The 16,686-nt window shown below is 35.2% G+C and overlaps 1 protein-coding gene across 1 annotated transcript in view; it reads left to right on the top strand.

The window, feature by feature from the left end:
• Positions 1–16,686, top strand: part of LOC107559841 (voltage-dependent calcium channel subunit alpha-2/delta-1-like) — a 108,768-nt gene that overhangs the window by 56,758 nt on the left and 35,324 nt on the right. The window contains exons 10-18 of the mRNA XM_016243846.1: positions 298–397; positions 8,125–8,283; positions 8,704–8,808; positions 9,774–9,852; positions 10,000–10,049; positions 10,170–10,253; positions 10,339–10,416; positions 13,472–13,552; positions 15,461–15,535. Of these exons, the coding sequence (XP_016099332.1) occupies positions 298–397; positions 8,125–8,283; positions 8,704–8,808; positions 9,774–9,852; positions 10,000–10,049; positions 10,170–10,253; positions 10,339–10,416; positions 13,472–13,552; positions 15,461–15,535 (811 nt within the window). The remainder of the gene's footprint in view (positions 1–297; positions 398–8,124; positions 8,284–8,703; positions 8,809–9,773; positions 9,853–9,999; positions 10,050–10,169; positions 10,254–10,338; positions 10,417–13,471; positions 13,553–15,460; positions 15,536–16,686) is intronic.

Here is a 16,686-nt window from a genome sequence, read left to right as displayed (position 1 = left end):
CACACACACACATATATATATATATATATATATATATATATATATATATATATATATATATATATATATATATATATATATTGAGAGAGAGGGATGTTTGTGTAGATATATTAACATACTATTTATTTAAACATTGTTGTAATTGAGTGCTTTTATTAGGGCTTGAAGGCATAGTTCACCCAAAAATGTAAATTCTGTCATCTTTTGCTTACCATGCTGTTAAATAGTGACATAATTTAAATTTTTTGTGTCAACTTTCTCTTTAACTGCCATTGTGTTTGTATTGGTGTGTTGCAGGAGTGGAAGTGTATCTGGACTGACCCTTAAACTGATCCGAACCTCTGTCAGTGAAATGCTGGAGACACTTTCTGATGATGATTATGTCAATGTTGTCCATGTAAGTAGGATCACATGCTGTGTGCACACCGCAGATTTTTGATTCGACAACCGTAGGACTCATTCCGGTTTCTGCAATGGTTTACAAAGTAACATTGCATTTTCTCATTCTGCTTTTCACATACATTCCCATACTTTTCCGAGCAATTCTGGAACATTGTTTTGCAGCAGTAGTTTTTCTAGGATGAGTCGCTTTTGTTGTAATATTCCTAATTTGTAATTCATACTTTGGATAGCGCCCCTTTTTGGATCTGCTAAATGAGTAGCCTACATGTGAATAGCGATACTGGTAGCAACATTTTGGCATCTCGACACATTAAACGCGCTCTCAAGTTCTTTTGACAAAGGTGTTGTTTGTTTTCTTTAAAGTTGTCAAAGGAATAGTTCACTCAAAAATAAAATGTACTCGCTCTTAGGCCATCCACGATGTAGATGAGTTTGTTTCTTTATCAGAACAGATTTGGAGAAATGTAACATTACATCACTTGCTCACCAGTGGATCCTCTGCAGTGAATGGGTGCCGTCAGAATGAGAGTCCAAACAGCTGATAAAAACATCACAATAATCCACAAGTAATCCACACCACTCCAGTCCACCAATTAACATCTTGTGAAGTGAAACACTGTGTGTTTGTAATAAATATATCTGTCATTAAGATGTTTTTTAACTTTAAACTGTTGCTTCCGGCTGTCCATAATATTGCTTTCTCCTGTGAAAAATTGTCTCGTCTGAATCAGGAGAGAAATATGCACAAATCAAACATATTTACAAGAGAAAATAATCCAAAACAGTTCTAAACAAATATACTGGTGGATTTTGATGTGAGAGGACACATCACATTTACTGGAGGAAGCGTTATTATATAGATTATGGAGCTTTAACTTTAAATAAGTGATGGCTCTAATGATGGATTTGTTTCTTATAAACACACAGCTTTTCACTTCACAATACATTAATTGATGGACTGGAGTCATGTGGTTTATTTGTGGGTTACTGTGATGCTTTTATCAGCTGTTTGGACTCTAATTCTGACGGCACCCATTCACTGCAGAGGATTCAAAGGCAAGTGATGCAATGCAAATGTTCTCCAAATCTGTTCCGATGAAGAAACAATCTCATGTGCATCATGGATGGTCTGAGAGTACTTTTTTTTTTTTTTTGATGGAAGATTCCTTGAACAAATTGATAATTTGTTATCATTTGCTTACCCTCATATAGTTTAAAGCCCATGTGAAGTTCATTCTTCAATAAAGATGCATTTCATTTGAGCTGTCAGTATCCAAAAAAGTGTAACTTCACTGCATTAGCAACTATGTGGATCTAATAAAAGTTGTATTTCACTACTCAAAGTTTTGAGGGTTGCAGAAAGTGCTTATCACTTCCATAAAAAAGAAAAAATGTGTGTAAATAACAAACTGTGTGTGTACAGAATGGGATTAATCGCTCAGAAAAGTGTGACAAGCGTATTTAGCTGCAGCTGTACAGTAAAAATGGAACAAGACATTGTTACTCGGAATTCAATTTAAAGTGAGGAGTTTCTAGAGCTTGTGGGTTGCAGGTTGCTGTGTGATGCAACAACAGTATGTGTGTGTGAGACAGAGAAAGAGAGAGAGAGAGAGACAGAGGAGTTGTAATGAAATATGGATCTGGCTGCAGCTTGCCACTTGAAAACAGGCGCTTAATGAAAAGGATGCTTCTGGGCTCCGTGTGCTGAATTGAAAATGGCTGGACAACGTGAGGGGAAGAGATCAGGTTGAGTGAGAAAGAGAAGGCCAGAGAAAGAGGGAGGAAATTGCTATACATCATTCCTCTTGGAAGGAGCCTCTAATCCATCTTGGCTAGCTGATCTTTTACTCGGGTGCTGCCAGTTTTGTTCTCAAATTGTCCTCTGACCAAAGAAGCTCACAGGATGCTCATGTCTAAACCTGACATGTATGTTGTAGGGGTCATTATTTCTTAAAAGAGTAGTTCAACCAATAATGAAAATTTGCACTCATGATGTTCCAAACCTGAAGTGATTTTTTGAAGTAAATTACCTTGTCATAAAAGTAGCACATATGCTGTATTCCAAGTGTTATAGACATATGAGAAATGCAAGTTGAAAATCTTGACATCAGGCCTAGCTGATAAATGATTCATTTGAGTCATATCATTAAATGACTCTGATTCTTTCACATAATTGGATTTATTCACAAATCGCACTGATCTGTTTCTTGGACCGCTCACTTTAGGAGAAAAGTACTGTGAATAATAACTTGAAATATGTTTGTATGAATTCAAAAGACTTGGAATATAGTGCCTTTGCCGTATGGACCACTTTTATGATGCTTTTATGTTGCTTTTGTGTCCTTAAGCTTGAAAGTTTCAGTCCCCATTTCTTGTAACTGTATGAAAAATAATTTTTAAAAAAGTCATACAGGTTTGAAATGAACAATCACACTCTTTGTTTTTGTACTTGCCTCAAAAACCATACTTGGTATCCCACATTTTTTAATCTTCAGTGAATAAAGTTTGATTTATTTATTGTTTTCACTTCTCAGAGGGTTTTGAGGTTTTCTTGCATTGGAGAATCACTGTTCCGATAAAGGATTAGCTCTGTGAGATCTGTCAAATGGATTTGCTTCAGGGAACGTATGCCAATGAGAGTGTAGCGTTTTGTTATGTGTGTGAGTGTGCTTGGGTGTATTTGAGCGCGAATGCATCAGCTGGATACCCAAAGATCAAATTTTGGAGTGTGTGTTTGTACAGATCAGTAGTTTGAGAGCATCTGTGGTACTGTAGTTTTAAATAAAAGGGCTTTGTGGGCATTGTGTTGGTTGAATTTATAAATCTATAATATGGTTGTGCTTTTATAGACAGTTGATCGCCACCAGTATAAATATAGCATGTGCTATAAATATGGTAGCTATTTAGTTTATGAATGAGGAAAGTGAGGAGGATTATGATCAATAAACGGTTTTATGGCTTTAGCAATGCAAGACAAATAAAATATCTAATAATTTCAGTTGCAATTAAGCTTCCTTCATGAGCATTTTATACATTTTGCTTGATAAACAAAGCCAACCCCTTCTTTTGCAAGAGATATTATGCATTCCTGTCAAGTCATAGTGAAGAACAAGACTTGGAATAAAAATATATTGTAATACAGGCTGCGTTTGAAATTTAATACTAGTGTGCTGCTTACTGCATACAGTACATATGTATGCACAACATATGCCTGTTGTGGGTGTGTGCTGCAATCTCTTTCTTCTCGCATATTAAAATAATTTCAATTTAAAAACAAAATAAAATCAATATTTTATTTTAATTTACTATTTAAGTTGAACATATTCTAAATGTTTGTGAGAAGAAAAAAGTGAAATGTATCACCTGCCTTGATTGTGGCATAATATTTCAGTATTTTAATATAAATATAAATTACAAATATTTTAGCTTGGGATTATGCATCATAGTTAAGGTTGTAAATATTTGCTCTGATAATAATCAAATTAAATTACAATTATCTAATAAACAATGCAATGCGTCATGAAATGTGATTTTTAAAAAATTGTTATGCTTATTAAATGGCTGCTTAATAAATTAAAATAAAATATTGATTTAATTGTGTGAGTAACCATGCAATATGTATTTATTCTGCATAGTCCTGAATTAAAATATTTTATTTATATTTATACTGAAATATTTTTGTTTAAAAATTTTTAAATATCGAAACAGTTAAAATTGAAACAAATTGTTATCAGAGGAAATATTTTTACCCTTAATTATGTGCATATTTTTACCCTTAATTTAAAAGTGGATATTTATTTTACTGTAAATGCTAGTTAATGTTATTAAATTGGATTAAAACCTGAAAAACCTTGTTACGCTTTTGGCGTTCCCGGCGGTCAAAAATGAACGGCCTACAAAAAGTTGCTCATAAATTTGTCCTCATTGTTCGGAGCTTCTGCACCTCAGTTTTTGAGTGAACTTTGTCAAAATTATCCACAAATAATGCTTATTTCACTCAAAAACTGAGGTGCAGAAGCTCAGATTAACAAGGCCTGTGATTAATCAGTTTTTAAAAAAAAGTGTTAAAGGCACAATATGTAATTTTTCACCACTAGAGGGCGCGTATTCAAAATAAACAAAGAGACAAATGCGTAGTTTGATGACGCCGTGACTGAGTGTGGAATCATGGGAGTTGTCGTCTTCATCCCCACAGCCGATGCAATCCGACGGGACTCGGGCAGAAATCATGTTCATGGATGAGATAATGATTTATTAACGTAGTAGAATGAAGCAGGTTGAGGCTGAAAGCTGTCGAAGCGAAACGAGGCCGCTGAATGAGCGTGACACACGGCTCGAAAGCAGCGGAGCTTTTATTATGCCACAGTCGACCGCTTCCGCTCCTTCCGGTCGTATGTATGTGGGGGAAAAAAAGCAGTGCTGTTTTATCATACTAGATACATTTGAAGGTTCTGTTATAATGCTACTCTGTGTGGTCGTCACCGGTCTATTAAAACGCACAACATATTAAAGCGTCTTTGGTGTTTCCATGTTTTCTACATGGAAATCGAGGGGTTATGACGTCATTGGCAGGCGACACAATGACACTATGGACACGGTCCGTGTCACTAGTTAAAATTGCTTATATCTCTGGATTTAAACATTCTTCGAAACATTTGGGATAATGTAAGTACACAAGTCGGCAAAATACACTGAAACACTGTCTTAGTGGTTTTTGGATATTTTAATAAAAAAATCTTACATATTGTGCATATGGAATGAAAACAAGTTGACAAAAAGATTGAATCTGAGATTTGGTGATAATATAGCATGATGAGAGATTTACAATCGTTTTTACATCAAATTAGGAAACACAAAATTAGATAAAGGAAAAAAAAATCTAAATGAAAAAAAATCTAATTAAAAATTGGTTTAATTTTGTAAGTATACTCTTAAAAATAAAGGTGCTTCACGATGCCATAGAAGAACCTTTTTGTCTAAATGGTTCCAAAAAGAACCTTTAACATCTGAAGAACCTTTCTGTTTCACTAAAGGTTCTTTGTGGCGAAAGAAGGTTCTTCAGATTATAAAGAGGTAAGAAAGAGATGGTTCTTTAAAGAACCTTTGACTGAATGGTTCTTTGTGGAACCAAAAATGGTTCTTCTATGGCATCGCTTGAAGAACCGTTTGAAGCACCTTTATTTTTAAGAGTGTATCCAAGTTCTAGGTGGGACAATGCATGGTCAGCTGGTCATTATTGACTCCAACAGACACGTTTGAGGTCATACAAGACCCTTCTGCTCCATATTGGGGTCCCAATAAATACTGTTACTATTTTTATTTCACCATAGGCCTTTTCGAAGAAGCAACTGAGGAAGTTTTAATACTTGAAGCATAATTGAAAACTCTTTTAATTCCCATGAGCAATAAAACGTTCCTCTGGGGAGAGACGTGACACGACAGAACTAGAACGTTCTGGTTATAATCAACGAAGCCGTCTACACCGCGAGTGCGCGCCGTCTGCTGTGTGTAGGGGTCTGTGTATCATCAATGTGTCCTATTCCTCTATTTATAACCTGCCATATGCTGAGAGCAGTGAGTCACGGGGGCCTCCGTGGCGATAATTCAGAGCGTTAATTAAATATTCAGTCAATGCTAGAGCGACTAATCGAACCGTGACTCATCGGTTCATTCAGCAGAGACTGTGACATCCAGCTCATTCAACAGAGCACAGACACCCGATCCCACAGATACATCATTGACCGGCGCATGTGTCCTAATCAAGCACACGTCTCTCAGTGTCCGGCCAGAAATTCAAAGTCGGGAAGCCTTTTGAGTCGACATGAATGGAAAAATAAGCACTGGATCATGAAAAATAGATGAAAAGCTGCACTATGGTAAACACGGGAGGTTTGAAGGTGTGTTCTGCTTGCACTTGCCACAGGAAGTGCATCATGTGCTTTCGCATGTCCTCAGGGAGAGCTGGAGATATAGTAATCATTTAAATTTTTGCATGAGCTTGCACATACCACCTCATTAGCTGTAATGGTGCCGTAATTGACTTGCACCTGTTAATCATTCAGACTTTTCCCATTGTTGGGGTTATAGGAGGCGCCGTCCCTGGGTAAGGTACAAATTGGTGTCCAATTAAGCATCAGAGGAACCTTTTTTTGTAGAAAGAACTGTTTGATGTATTAAATAAACTATTAACTAACTTACAATTATCCTAGCATGAAATGAAACTAGTTTTAAACACAGGCAGTGTCTTTTCTCCCCCTTTAAAATGGTGAAACTATAGTTTTAACTACCAAAAACTTGATTTATTATTTTATGGTTTTTATTATTTTTACTCTCTCTAGCCAACTTTTTTTTCCTTTAGTAGAAATAAAATACAAAAAAAAAAAAGCTATATATATATATATATATATACACAATATATACAGTCCACTGAAAATAGTGTCATCATTTTGAAATATTATCCTAGCATGAAATGAAACTAGTTTTAAACACAGGCAGTGTCTTTTCTCCCCCTTTAAAATGGTGAAACTATAGTTTTAACTGCCAAAAACTTGATTTATTATTTTATGGTTTTTATTATTTTTACTCTCTCTAGCCAACTTTTTTTTCCTTTAGTAGAAATAAAATACAAAAAAAAAAAAGCTATATATATATATATATATACACAATATATACAGTCCACTGAAAATAGTGTCATCATTTTGAAATAAAATTTAGAATTAATATTCTGTTAAATTACAATATTATATACAATATAATGTTTATTATTTAAAAAAAGCTAATTTTAATTGACCAAAACATTTTATTATATAGTATTTGATGATTCACTCTCACAACCAATTTCTTTTTTAATTTATTATTATCAATAACTAAATAAAAAAGGACTATTTGGGCATTGCTCTTGTCAGAGATTTTTAGCTTCTTGAATATATATCCATCCATTTAAAACTGTTTCCTGATTTTTATATAATCTGCAGAATTGGTATTCAATTACATTTTAGTAAAAAAAAAAAAAAAGTTAAATGTTTTGCCAAATATATTTTTTTATTATTATTTTGTTATCTTTATTATTTCTCTCTCAACTAACTAACATTTTTTTTTATTGGAAATATGTTTATTAATAACTAAATTAAATAACATTTGGTCCCTAACTACCCCCTATGTTTAGTTTTGTTTTGGGGTACATCTATTATATATCTATAGCTATTTAAATTTGATTATTTTAAAATAAATTCATTAAAATAAATAGAAAATAAAATTGCTCATGTAGTATAGATTTTAAGCGACTTCATTTTAAAGATTTTTTACCTTGTTTGTGGATTATTAGAGTCTGCAGTATACTATTTTTCCTTCTTTTTCCTCCCACATTCATTCTCCCTTTTTTTCTCTTTCCTTCCTCTACTCAAGTCTATTTTCTTGTTCTCAATCTCTCAAGCTTTGAAGTAACAGGTTCACAGGGGTCAGCCGCAATAAGTGACAGAACACAGAGAGCCCTATCTGAACAGAAAATTAGAAACTTGTAAGGGTATCCAGCTTGTCAGCTCAAATTATTTTCATCACTGTACCCCAACACATGCAGAGATTCTGACCCCAGTATAGAGATCTTTTAAGTCACACATGCTTTTGTTGTGATTCTAAAAAAATCTTGCTGTGATTCCTGTGAATGAACAATGAGAAGTCCAATGATTTTTCACTTACTGTATGCCTCTCTCTCCTCTTTTTCAGTTTAACACAAAAGTGAATAACACGGCATGTTTCGACCACCTGGTTCAAGCTAACGTTCGCAATAAGAAGATCTTAAAAGATGCAGTGCAGAACATCACAGCCAAGGGCATCACCAACTACACCAAAGGCTTCGAATTTGCCTTCAATCAGCTGTCAAATGTATGAGTTTTTGGGAGATTTTATATTGAAAATGTATCTATAAAAGTATGGTCTTTCATCTCAGTCCCCAGCAGCCTTAAAATCTTCACTTTGTGTGATTTCTCTTCATGTTGGCTGAAAAGAATGTCTGTAATAATGTATAAGCTTATTTCACTCTGCATCCTCTTTTTAAAATACTGTAAAGTCTGAGAAGTACAGTTTAAATATGATCTTTCCCTTCAGTCACTGATGGATTCAATCATAACAAGCTTGACTTAAGGCAAGAAATATTCTACTTAAGCCACAAGTAGGAGGCTGAAATCCTGGAATCACTTCTGCTTAGTAATATTTGTTTACCAAAAGGTTCAAAGTAGCATTGTTGTGTTCTGCTGACTTCTGCTGGTCGTTCTGTGTAACTGCATCTGATTGTGCTTATTTCAGCCAAACATCACCAGAGCTAACTGCAACAAGATCATAATGCTGTTTACTGATGGAGGCGAGGAGAGAGCAGAGGAGGTCTTCAGCAGATACAACATTGACAAAAAGGTGTGTGTGAAACTGGATTTGAGTTTGTAATGAATCATATTTAACTAACACCAACATTTTGTGACTATTACAAAAACATGTCTAGGTTACATTTCAAACAATTTAATTTGAAATCAAGTTGATTACTACAGTATTGTGAAGATTGATTGATGGATGGATGGATTGACTGACAAACATTTTTCTTTGGGGAAATCGAGCTCACATTCTCGTAATGTTTCTAATTCTCGTAATGTTTATAAATCTTTCCAAAGTTTTTTTTTCCTTCTCTATATTTGTTCTCATTAATATGTTACAGACTTTTCCACTGTACAAAACAAATTATGAATATAAAACTATAGTGCAGAAAGTTGTTTTAAAATTCTGAATTATTTATAAGCCTTTTGAATTACGGGGACACTGAAAATGTCCTCATAAATCACCTTCTCGTTGTAATACCTATGTCATACCCATGTTATTATACAAATGTGTGTCCTCATAAACCACGTAAACATGCACGCACACACACACACACACACACACACACACACACACACACACATATATATATATATAAATATATATATATAAGGAATGAAATATAGTAGGTCCTATAAACAGGTTTCATATGATAACCTTTAGGGGTGCCAATAATTTTATGTTTTTAAAAGAGTACACTATTCTTATAATGAAGCAGCACTTTTGTAGGGATGGTTGGTTGGAATTGGTACTAAATAAATCATAAGCAATTTCTCAAAAACATTTAAATGAAGATTTCAATTATTATATGGAGTGTTTATTTTATTCTGCGTTATATTTGCACACAATATTTTATAATTATTTACACACATTTTATAACACATTATAGTACTTTTTTTGAGGGGTGCCAATAATATTCATTCATTCATTCATTTTATTTTTTGTTTGATCTTTTTGGCATAATACAATTACGGTGCTCTGAATTTGAATACTATTCTGTTGGAGTATAGGTGCGTGTGTTCACTTTCTCTGTGGGTCAACATAACTATGACACCTGGCCAATAAAGTGGATGGCCTGTGCTAATAAGGGTAAGTATTGCTCAGTCTGTTTTTGCCCCCTAGTGACAGTAGCACAAAAATAATTCTTACATCTCACAGCCTCTTTAGCAGATTCACCACTGGATTGCTAAAAAATAAATATATGAAATATGATAATCCATATGATATGTTTTCTAGGATATTTCTATGAAATCCCATCCATTGGAGCCATTCGCATAAACACACAGGTCTGTATAGTGCCAACGTGTTTCAAATGTGACTCATTTGGTTCGATAGTTGTTTAGAAGTATGTGAAGGTCCAAGGATGACCACTCATTGATTGCATCGTGTTGTTCACTGTTGCATAGGAGTATCTAGATGTTTTGGGCAGGTCAATGGTCCTTGCAGATGCCAAACAAGTGCAGTGGACCAACGTTTATCTGGACGCTCTGGTACAGCCCCTTTTTTAATAAACATCACAGAAATTGTGAAAGTGCATAGTGTTTGATTGATTTTGTGTTCTCTTCATGACCTTAGGAGTTGGGCCTAGTCATCACAGGCACGCTACCCGTGTTCAACAAGACCAAATCCAGGAAGGGCGGATCTCGAAACCAGGTCAGGTCATTGTTTATCTTGATTTTCCAGTTGATTTCCCAAGATACAAATTTGGATACCCTCACAAATTCTTTCTTTGTACAGTATTACCTTTCACAAAATAAAATTTAAATAAAATACAATTACTTCCCTAACTTCCAATCCAAAAACAATCAATAAACAAGGTTCCAACAAAAATGGCGTTGGTCTCCCCACCTCCCCAGAATATTATTATATACAATTATTTATAATGATAAGCGAACAGATCCAAACAGGGGCAATCCAGAATCATTGTCAAAGAACAGGCGGAAGTCAGTAGAAAGAATAAATGGGCAAAGCAAACTAACAAACCATCTCTCACCAGTGAACACTCAATTGAACACACACAGAAACTCTCAGTCTTACTAACACATGTAACTTAACTAGCAGAGCAAACACAGCAAGAGAGCACAAAAGCTGCAGCAGGAAGTGATGACGGAGTCTCTTATAAGCTGTGTCTCATTTAGAAGGCTGCACCCTCCGGAGGTCGAATCCTCTGGAGGTCGCATCCTCTGTAGGATGCATATAGGAAGTGTCCTCAACCTAGAATTAAACAAGACGGCCTTTGTAGGACAGGCGGAAAAGGAAACCGGAAGTATCGCGTTGCTATGCCAACACATTTAGAGCATCGTTGCGCTCACACACTACTTAAATGAAGGAAAATTATTTTTAAATTTGGAAAGTAATTTGAAAAAAAAAAAGGTTTTACTTGTTTTATTTTGTTCAATGTTTGAGGAGCTGCAGCGTACCTACAGTAGGCATCTATTAGAGAAAAAAAGGAGGAGGATATTAAAAACAAAGTTTATCCGTTTTTACCGAGGCGAATTAAGGTAAGTTGTAAACACCACATCTGCGCTTGTGTGTACATCTGCCGGCGCCTGCATTTTTCAAATTAACAACGGTTGTTCACGGCGACGCAAAGAATTGTGGGTTATCTGTAGCAGCGAAGGATACACCTCATGCATCCTCCGAATTCCTGTGAAAGAAGGTCGCATTCGAAGGTCGCCTTCGGAGTGTCCTACTTGCTTTTCTGAAACGAGACAGCCTCGATGACGTATGCAGCCTTCGAATGCGACCTCCGGAGGACGCAGCCTTCTAAATGAGACACAGCTATAGGCAGCAAGAAGTCAGCTAATCAGGCAGGGTGTGGCACCAATTAGACTGCAGGAACCAATCAGCTTCTTCCTGGACAGAAGATGCACACAAACACTTCCCAAACAGAAGAAAACACAGAAGTAGAACAAAAGGAACGTAACATTTGTATGAAAGTGAAATAATTAAGGCTGTGGAATGGGAATCATGTAATGACTGAAAAATCTAAACATTTCAGCTACTTCAGAGTAAAACGGGTGACCAAACAGGACATCAGTTTATACATAAATTATAGATATATTAAATCCACATACACTACCATTCAAGTGTTTAAGGTTGGTGAGATTTTTTTTTTCTACGTTTTTGAAAGAAGTCTAATATATTGCCCATTTATTTGATGAAAAATACAGTAAAAACAGTAATTTTGTGAAATATTATTACAATTTAAAATAAAAAAAAATGTTCTATATAAGCCCTTTTCCACCGCTGAATACAAATAAAAAAGATAATTGCAAAAGTTTTTATCTCACAATTCAGACTTTGTTTTTTTCTCACTCACAATTCTCACAATTGCTAGTTATAAAGTCAATTCTGAGGGGGGAAAAGTCTGTGTTCACAGAGTTGCGAGTTTATCTCACAACTGACTTTTGCGTTTTTACAAGAAAAAAAATCAGAATTGTGAGTTTATATCACGCGATTTTGAGAAAAAAGTCAGAAATGTGAAAAAAAAGTCAGAATTGTGAGATAAAAAGTCACAATTACCTTTTTTAAATTGATCTATTCAGTGACAGAAACGGGCTTCCATAGTTTTTTATTATGATATATTTTAAAAAGTAATTTGTTCCTGTGATGGCAAAGCTGAATTTTCAGTAGCCATTATTCCAATCTTCTGTGCCACATGATCCTTCTGAAATTATTCCAATATGTTGATTTGGTGTTATTAATTATCAATTTTTTTAATATACAATTTATTTATTTACTTTCTTTTTTTTATTATTAATTTTTATAATTTTTTGCTGAATAAGTATTCATTTCTTACAAAAAAAAAATCTTACTGACCCAAGACATTTCAACTGTATGTATATAGTACTTGTTATTTGGTTCATTTTGTATAAATATGAATGTAAAACCTGAAAAAGTATGTGTACATTTGATTCTATATATGTACTGTAAAATTTACATTCTCTCTACATTAACAGCAGCCTTTATAGAAAATGCAAAGATTATTTCTGATATGTGAACACGTTGTAACATAAAAAAAAACTGTACATATCGTTTTAAATGAACACGGGTCCTTAAGTGCACAAACAAGAACAATGTTTCAAACTGAGCCCCAAAAGCGGGAATAAAGCTTTCGAATGAACACAGACCAGAACACCAGATGTCATTAACAGGCCCAATACTCCAATAATAGCCCAATTCTTGGAACAAACTACTATGTTTGTCACGCTTAATGAGGATAAAGCTACTACTGACGCAAACGTGTAAACCTTATTATCTCTTGAATGTATTAACCATGTGGACAGTGACCTTCTCAGGAACACTACAAAAGTAGCAGATATGGAAAATAAATACAGTGTCTTATCCTAAAGTTTCCCAGTTGGGGGTCAAAGGATTCGTACGTTGTTTGTCTACTAAACCGCTTGACCCTCTGAAAGCTGCCGTTACTTTCCACTCGCCAACTGCGTCACTGGCTTCTTCGATAAGGTTAATATCCATTTCCAGTATGGATGACGAGCATTGAGGCCGTTTAGATGTGCTGCTCTACACCTTCACGTAATTTCATGGCGGTTATTTTTGCCCAAATGCAACTGTTTGTGTTCTTGTGAAATCTCATTTTAAGGTTTTATGCTTTCCAGGTGTAGTTTTGCCTCATATTTGTTTGTAAATGTCAGTCCATTGCATGTCAGAGTGGAGACGTTGTGTTTTTTGATCTCTCTTTTAGCATCAGAACCAGTTGATTTTAGGAGTGATGGGGGTGGATGTGTCTCTCGATGATATCAAAAGATTAACGCCCCGCTTCGCAGTGAGTACCACAAACACATACTATTTCAACTCGCATATATTCAGCATTTCATGAGGTTTGTGTTCCAGTCTAATATAAAAATACAAAATAAATGAAAGTAAAAAGAATAGTTGACCTAAAATGAATTTTCCGTCATTATTTACTCACCCTTCATTCATTTCAAACCCAAATTGTCCAAATCTGCTTTTCTTCTGTGAAACAAAAAAGATGATATGATGAATGTTCACACGTTTTTTGTTTGTTAGTTTGTTTTGTTTTGTTTTTTGACCAAAAAAATGTTAATGGCAAGCTCCAAAATAACAAAAAAGCATCATAAAAATAATCATACAAAAGTGGTGACATTTTTTTTTTTTAAAGTGGAAATTTCAGTCTTAATTTGCATGCAATCTTCACGTACACTGCTGTTCAAAAGTTTGAGCTCTGTAAGTTTTTTTTTCAAAGAAATTACTTTTATTCAGGAAGGACACATAATGGAAGCCCGTTTCTGCCGCTGAATAATTAGAAAAAAAAAAAAAAAAGTAATTGCGACTTTTCATCTCCCAATCCTGACTTTTTATCGCAATTGTGAGTTTGTATATGCAATTCTGACTTTTTACTTGCAATTGCGACCTTTTATCTAGTCAAAATTGCGTGATATATACTCTCAGTTGCAAGAAAAAAAGTCTGAATTGTGAGATAAAAAGTTGCATTTACCTTTTTTTATTTTTTTATTCAGTAGCTGTAATGGGCCTCCATATTAAGTTGATCAAAATTAACAAAAACATTTATAGTGTTACAAAATATTTTTCTTTTGAAATAAATGCTGTTCTGCTGAATATTCTATTCATTAAAGAATCCTGGGGGGAAAAGAGTACAACTATTTTCATATTTTTTGGGCACCAAATCAGCATATCAGAATGATTTCTGAAGGATCAAGTGACACTGAAGACTGGAGTTATGACTGCTGAAAATTCAGCTTTGCATCACAGGAATAAATGACTTTTTAAGATATGTTAAATGATAAAACAGTTATTTTAAATCGTAATAATATTTCACAGTTTTTACTGTGTTTTGATCAAATAAATGCATCCTTGGTGAACATAAGAGACTTCGAAAAACATAAAAAATCTTACCAACCGCAAACTTTTGAACAGCAGTGTAGAATAAAATCTGAAGTGTCAGTCGAGTCGCACCAGTTTGATGTCAAAGACGAGGCAGGCAAGAATTGTATGGCTTCAAAAGACAGTGTATAGCGCCTGAGTTACATGCACTCATTTTAGGGTGCTTTTATGGTACTTTATTCTCAGATTTGGTGCTTGACAGCCCTATTTGCTTTCATTGCATGAGGAAAAAACCTTGAGAAGAAAGAAAATCTGGTTTTGGGATGACGTGAGGGCGCGTAAACGGCGACGAGTTTTCATTTAGGGTGAACTATTCCTTGAACGCTACATAATTCAATTTATAAGAGAACAAAGCTAAGCTCATGTGTTAGATGTTTTCTTTGCGGACTCTTTGAGTCGCTATAATAAGAATAACACGGCACGCATAAGATAAATGCGCTATTGTTCTGCGGTCTGCCATCTTGCGGTTTCGCCTCCTTACAGTAAGATCGCTCTTAAGAGGACGTAAGCCCTTGTACATTACATCTGTTTGTACTTACATTTGATTTGTAAATGGTTGTGATTTTCTGTTAAGCTCAGAGGAATGTTTCCAGATTAACCGACACATTTGATTAATGCTAAGTGCTCGGGGGGTGATTGACAGCTCGGGCCGGTGTTCTCAGGGGATATTAGACAGTACCCTGCTAGTGAGGGATTAACCGCCACATCTCGGAGGAACCAGGCCCATTCGGTCAAAGCCGGGATTTGGGTTTGATGGTGGTCTTCTTTTTCGAGGTGTCCTCACTGTTCTGCTCTTATTTCATTTCAGATTGGTCCTAATGGATATTATTTCGCAATTGATCCTAACGGTTACGTGCTGCTCCATCCAAACCTACAACCAAAGGTACCGAAGCATTTTCTCTACCCAAATACCTAAAATATGACATCACATCACATTTATGACGCAGAAAAAGGGTTTGAGGCTGTTTGTGGTGGGAAACCATGACATACTTGTTTAATACGTTTGTTTCTTGTTTGACATTGGTGTTATTTAACATCTGTAGTTCTTGTATCTCTCTCTCTTTATCACTATATCCCCCTCCCTTTTTGTCTGTGTATATGTGCTGCATATTTATGTTCATTCTCACCTACATGTGTGTGAGTGTGTGTGTGACTTTGAACAGCATGTACACGTGTGTTCATGTATGCATTTATATCAAGCATATGTTCAGTATTACAGAGGACCAAGTTTAAGTTACGAATCTGCCATTGAAATTCCCAATTGATGAACCGCTGTTCTGAATATTGTCCCTCTCAACTTGGATGGCGTATTGGATATGGCATGGATGAACAGGTTGTAAGGGAATGAAATCCATTCAAAATGTTGCACTAAATCGTATCTAATTTTACTGTTTTTAAAGCTGTCCAAATTGATCAAAAGACAAATTTTGATTTTTTTAAAGGGTTCATATGATGCTGCTAAAAAGAACATTATTTTGTGTATTTGGTGTAATGAAATGTGTTTATGCGGTTTAAGGTTAAAAAAACACATTATTTTCCACACTGTGCATTGTTGTTCCCTCTCAGTCGGTCACTCTCGACGTCACGTCGGCCCCTCACCATACTGTGATGCCCTGTCTGGCGGGAGCGACGAGACAAAAACATTAAAACCCATTATAAACGAGGCATTTGTTGCATCCAGTGGGGACGAATTATAATGACATATACTTTACGTGTATATGTCTTTTTACGTGTTGCATCGCACCGCGTAAACATAAAACCCTGTCTGCATTTGTGATCGGAGAAATGACAAACAACAAGCGCTACTCTACACTGCTCAAAACTCGCGTTTGAATCATCAGTCGCAAATTCTTTAATATAAAAAACGTGCTTACAGTCTGAGAGTCAGAACATTGTAGTCTACTCTACCAGGATCAGGAAACAATCCTCCATAAAATGTGCTGCACACATCTGAATATTTGGTTTGAACTGTTTTGGAACAGTGTTGTAAATACAACTTAACCACTGATTTCTAGTCGTGTCCTCTTTTGGAAG

Source organism: Sinocyclocheilus grahami, unplaced genomic scaffold, assembly GCF_001515645.1.
Source record: "Sinocyclocheilus grahami isolate Dianchi unplaced genomic scaffold, SAMN03320097.WGS_v1.1 scaffold22.1, whole genome shotgun sequence".
In the NCBI taxonomy this organism is placed as follows: Eukaryota; Metazoa; Chordata; class Actinopteri; order Cypriniformes; family Cyprinidae; genus Sinocyclocheilus; species Sinocyclocheilus grahami.
Note: the sequence above shows the minus strand (reverse complement) of the source record. Positions and strands in the feature narration are given on the sequence as shown.